Source organism: Orbicella faveolata, unplaced genomic scaffold (assembly GCF_042242905.1).
Source record: "Orbicella faveolata isolate gen_17 unplaced genomic scaffold, um_ofav_v1 contig_25, whole genome shotgun sequence".
NCBI classification, from domain to species: Eukaryota; Metazoa; Cnidaria; class Anthozoa; order Scleractinia; family Merulinidae; genus Orbicella; species Orbicella faveolata.
In genome coordinates this window covers 4442501-4448491 of record NW_028301553.1, presented here as the reverse complement: position 1 = coordinate 4448491, position 5991 = coordinate 4442501, and the positions used below count along the sequence as shown (strand labels likewise).

General features: G+C 38.1%; 1 protein-coding gene across 1 annotated transcript in view; it reads right to left on the bottom strand.

The window, feature by feature from the left end:
* Positions 1 to 3496: 3496 nt before the first annotated feature.
* LOC149108654 (molecular chaperone MKKS-like) overlaps positions 3497 to 5991 on the bottom strand; it is a 2840-nt gene continuing 345 nt past the window's right edge. Inside the window, exons 2-3 of the mRNA XM_089293875.1 lie at positions 4912 to 5091; positions 3497 to 4096 (exon numbers count right to left, since the gene is read on the bottom strand). Coding sequence (XP_089150001.1) covers positions 3760 to 4096; positions 4912 to 5091 — 517 coding nt within the window. The 3' untranslated portion in view covers positions 3497 to 3759. The remainder of the gene's footprint in view (positions 4097 to 4911; positions 5092 to 5991) is intronic.

The window sequence follows — 5991 nt, the reverse complement described above, 5'->3', positions numbered from 1 at the left end:
CCTAGGTTTGCTTATGATTATTTCATGGACATAACTTGCTCACTCCAAAAACTTGTTCGCATGTTGTGGTCAGAAAGTTGAACCATAATAAATGGCCGTCACAAATTAAGACAATCGATTTGGAACAACTCTTCATCTTTCATGTATTTCTATTCAACTTGGTAGCGTAAGAATGAGTTGATAATGAAGGACAGCCGCCATTTACGATAAAAGACTTGCTGTAAGGTTGATAACGAGATTTACTTACTTTTTTAATTAATCATCTTCGTTCTCTGTTGGACACAAGGCAGCCACAATCCATCTACATCTCTATTTTGTACGATATGTTGTTCCTCATTGAGCTCATGACAGGCGCCAGGTGGTTTTTGGCCAACCAGGTTCGCTGTTGCCAGTTGGTGTCCGCCTCTAGGCAACCTTGGGAAGTGTGTGGTCAATCCATCGGATTCATCTGCGTTTGATTTCCATGACAACATTCTGGCAATAAGTTTTTCTGTCAACGGATCAGAGATAAAGAGCAATATTCACTGCTTGCAGACATTGACGTCAATTGTTTTGAATTCAATTTTTGTACAACCAAACACCTCTTTGTTTCAAAAGCCAATTGCTCTCATGTTGGCGAACAAATAACAATATAGCTAGCCTAACGAGCTTGCAAATCTTTTCCTGCGCTGAGAATTTTGCTATTTTTTGCTCATTTTCCTCATTGAACTACGCCTATAGGCTCGTCAGTTAGCTTCAGCTCAGATAATTTTTTTTTTTTTAGAATTAATAAACGAATTTGCCAGTGTAGTCAATAAGTTAGAAGTTCTTAGATTCTTGCTATGGATTTCAAAAAATTCTTTTTTTAAACAGAAAAACACGATCGCAGGACGATAAACTGAAGCATTCTACGAATGGATTATGTAAAAAAAAAAAGGAAAAAACAAAAAACAAAACAAACAAAAAAAAAAAAACAGTAAAACTTTAGTGCCACCAAATCGTAAGATCTTAGACTCGGTACTCGATTTCCTGTATTTGTAAGATAAATGAAAAATGTTTTAACTTAATAGTTCGAAATAAATAATACGTGTCACTTTTGTCTGTGGGTTAATTTTAAGCAAAAATACGTCCAAACACGAGACTCGTCCATTAAAATTACGAAACATTCAGCACCAAGGCATACAAAATTACCAGCGACGTGCACTCATTTTGAAATCGATCACATTCTTTATTAAATTGCAAACCGGTTCTAATGTTACGTCTGAATGCCCCTAAACTGGACTTAGCTGCAAAACTTCAAAGGATTATATTAAATAAAATCTAGCGACAACTGTGATTCACTTATCTGAACTTCAACGGAGTTGTCGTCAACATGAAACTTGCCAGGAGTCCATAGCTGGTCGTGCTACACTTGATTTGAATTGGAGAATGACGCCCGTCACTCCAATTCAATTCCTTTGGATACAACTTTGCTGCCTGTGGTCAATTCTTGTGAACAAACAGGAAAGTCATGGTTAAGTTTTTCGCGTGTTAACTCAAGCAAAACTGACTTGATTGAGTATTAGTATCAGTTAACGGACGTCTATCGGCCTTGCACGTAACAAAACTCCCTCAAAATGAGGAATAACACTTTTAAACGACTACCAACAAAGTGGTGCACTGCAGTAGGAACGAACTGAAGATTAGTTATAGGTTCTGATATAACTACATAACTGTTCTCTTCGTATCAGAGCAAAGGCAAAGGCGGTTGGAATTTTCTGTTTGTATAACAGTTAAAAAGAGTGTACATGGTAGCGCTCCGAGGTGACGAAACAAATTGCGAATGACAAAGTCAAACGGCAAACCAAGCAGATTATCAAGCTGTAAACAAACATTTTATTAAAAATAATCCATTCAGTTACTCACAAGAGAAATGTTTGCTATTCGGTTTTTCAACTTCGCCTAAATACAGTCTTCGGTGTCAAGGAAAAACACATGCACCTCGAAGCTTTCACAGCATTGAGGAAAGTTTTATTATACCATTAAATGATCAAATTGAAAGACGAGGGAAACAGCTAGGACGCGTAACTAGCTAGAGAAAATGTGGACTTACCTGAAGGAAGCACATCGACTAAGGTGTCTTCGCCCTTGCCTTCAATTCAACGGCGATAAATAAAGAAAACCTGGACTTGCCTGAGGGGAGCACAGCGACTAAGATGTCTTCGCCCTTGCCTTCAATGCAACGGCAACCGACGCTAAAATGGGTGTGTCATTCTACACTTCTTTATATATACCCACATTAAAATTCATTACAGCCACGAGAATTATGCTTTGAACAAAAGAAATGCATCCCACGTTAAGATTATGTGCTTTGAATTGTGAAAAACACGCACCTGAAAGGAATTTTGATCCGACTATGCTATGTTTGTTGTTAATAGGCCAATTTTGATATATTAAAATTCTAACTTGGCTCCGCGAGGCTTAAAGTGCACCTAACCCCCAAATTTTTTTTTCGCTAAAACGAATCCACTTACTGTTTAAACTAATTCCGCGAAAACATTTTTGAATTTGGTTGAATCCTCAATTTTCTATGGCCCGCCAAAGTCGTGCTCGAGATGTTTCACGACCGCGTTTTAGGGAGTCTGGGTCGAGCAAGGTTGTGACGTCTACCCAGCTACCGAATAGAACAGCCCTCAGTCATTTCTCTTTGCTTTCTTTGGACGTCGTAGTGTAGAATACTCGCTTTTGCATATTTTAGCTCTAAAACGCCCAAATTTTCGCTAGAAGATCAAGATGTCTTCCTCCTCAGAGTCAGAGATGAGTTTTTATTCAGATGACTCTGATATAAACTTCATACCTGAGGTGGAAATCTTCTGGCTTGAAGTGCACTGAACAGATGGCCGAGTTCTTCGAAGGCTCCCACTTCGCTCTCTCTTGCTTTACAAAGTCCAGCCACTTTTTTCGTCTTTTTTTCGCTTGTGGCCGATCGTCACCAAAATATGGAATACAGTGAAGCGCTATTCCATTTTCCAAGTCTGGGGTGTTGCTGCAACCGCCTGCAACACACCTCGTAGGCATTTTAGCTGCAAATTCTTCACGAGCAACACAGCCACTACAGTGAAATGACTAGCGGCGAAACACGTTTCGTTCCTGGGTAGACGTCACAACTGCCGCTGGACCCATTCCCCCCAGAACTCGGTCGTGAAACAAAATGGCGCCGATTTAGGGCGATTTTCGCGTTTTCGGCGGGCCATAGCAAATTGAGGATTCAACCAAATTCAAAAATTTTTTTCGCCGAATTAGTTTTAACAGTAAGTGGATTCATTTTAGCGAAAAAATATTTTGGGGTTAGGTGCACTTTAAGGTGGCTGAACAGTTTTTGATACCTTTGTTTCATTCACCTTTTTCTCTAAAACCCTTGATCCCTCGGTCGCCAAAAATGGCAGCAAGCAAGTTTACAACACAAACTTTGGTTCTTTGATGGTTAAGCTGACGAATGTGCCGTTGCCATGGCAACATGAATAAATATAAACAGGCCTTTAAAATCGGTTTTGTTTATTTGTAGAAAATAAAGTCATTAGATTTTCTTTATAATTTGCATGCAATAAGCTTGTAACGATTCTCACAAGTTAACACCACTTACGTCCTCTTATTACCATCCCTGATCAGAGTCAAATTTCACATCAAACATGTGTCTTTCTAAGTTTGAGTCTATTAGTAAAGCCACCATATAGCATGTTAACAAACATTCAATGATTGAAGCACTGGCCTGGGTAGTTATATCTCTTTAGCTTGTGTAAGTCATGTTTGAGGTATTAATAAAAACTTGTACTTAAGTGAGTGCATTGGCACCTTGAACATGTATCCACCGCTAGATAAACACACAAAAAATATTAAATCCTGTACCTTGATGACGAGCACACTTAAATACTGTTTGTCAGATTCACTAAGACGACAAACAGGCTTTGTTCCAATTATGCTGTTTACAATGGACAGCATGGTCTTCATGTTACCAATATCAATGTTCATTTTCCATCGACATGACTGTAGGTGACTGGTAATGACTTGCAGTGAATGTTGACTGATCTGAGTGATGAGGGCTCTTGGGACAGGCAGATCAAGGGATGACTGTATCAGACTATAACAGAGAAACAATAAGGATCAATAAATCTATGCACACCTCTACAATTACCAGTAACAGTATTCTACAAAAAAAGATAAACTAGAAGATTTGGTCCCTGACTATAATTATTGCAAGATTATATGAGGTCTCATACAACTCTCTACTTTCAAAGCGTTTCTTTCCACCTTTTTTTAAGGTGTTAAACCCAAGGTGTGAGCAAGTTGTTGTGGCAATCATTCCGACTACATTACATTTTTTTTACATGTTCTGTACCAAATATGGGGCTTTCATCTTACTAGTTTCATCTTTGAAAGAGAAATATAATTTAACATTTTTGCATGTGTTACATAACAGACAAAACTTTCAATGTAGGTTAAAGACAATTCTATATTTATAGTACCAACTGCGCTTAGCCATAAACCTACCTCGCAGGAAGCCCACTCTTAAAGTAAGTAACATAAATATAAATTAATTGATAAACAAGTAAACAAAGAAAATACAACCTAGCTAAAATGTAAGTACATAAAATTAAAATGATTTTTTTACAATAAAAAATATAACAATATTACATTGTTGAAAATGGAAGTAAATTCATAAATTCAAGAATTTAATAATTGATATTATAAAAAATTATGTCATCGATAAATTTAAATTGAAAATCTTACGCGACAAATCTTTCTTTTAAAATTCCTTTGTACCAGTCATGGTGCATGTTGTTGAAACGTTTGAAAAGTAAAACTGTGTGCTTAATTTGTTACGCTTCATGGATGGATGCAATGTGTTGTATGTGTTGATAGATGAAATGCAATTACATGTAGGTTAATAGGCACCTTAGTAAGAGAAGTGCTGTTCTCAAACCACCATCACTGTAGCCTTCAAGATGGCCCTTCACAGCAGATAGTATCAACCTTGGTATGGGGTGTGACAAGCCAGACAAGCTGTGAAGAATCTTGCCTGATGTTGATGTTACAGTCACATGACCACCAGAGGATGACTGGAAGAACTTCAACCTGAGTATCAGACGAGTATAAAGATGGGAAACTTCACATGCTTTTAAAATAAAGACAAATGTATTGTAGTGAAAAGTATTGAATGAAATTATTGTTGTATCTGTACAGCTATTACTTTGTACAGTGTGACACTAGATTCCATTGCCACCTAGCTGGCAGAATGGATATTTATCTACCTTCAGTTATAAATTAACTGAGGCATAACGGAAAACATTAACCCTTCCCTTCCAACAGTTGTGATGGGTTTTATTCCCAAGATGATCCAACAATTACATATGGTTAGGCTTCAAGCTCAGTACTCCTCTCACAAAGTCAAGCATCCCGACCCTCACGCCCGGACCCCACATGTACAAATGTCATGTATTTAAAATAATTGAAGGGGTGGGATGATGTGTAGTAGATGTCAAATTCTCACATATGGCCAGGGTCCCCTCTCCTGGGTTTGACATCAATGTACATTATCAAATCAGTCAAATACAGGTCATGAATCAGCAAACTTTATTTAGTGCTAGGTCTTTGGAGAAGATACCCTGATTCCAGAGGTTTTCTTGCTCTCTTCATATCCTAATGGTCGAATTTGTGCCCTGAAGTACATGTCTTTTTACACTCTTTTTGACCACCACAAAGATGGCTTTTTGTGATAGAAGAAGAAGAAAGAAAACCCCAGGGACCAGGGTATCTAGCAGACTAAACCCTTCATTACCTGGGATATTAACAAAATGGGATCATGTTTACATTAGGTGGTGCAGGTTGATACTGTTGACCAATATATTGACTGATACTCGGTCGATACATCAGCCAGGTATCGGCCTTGTATCAGCCTTGTATTGGCTGAGTGTCGGTCAATATATCGGTCAACATATCGGTCTATAGTGTCAGCCGACACTACAGTAAACATGA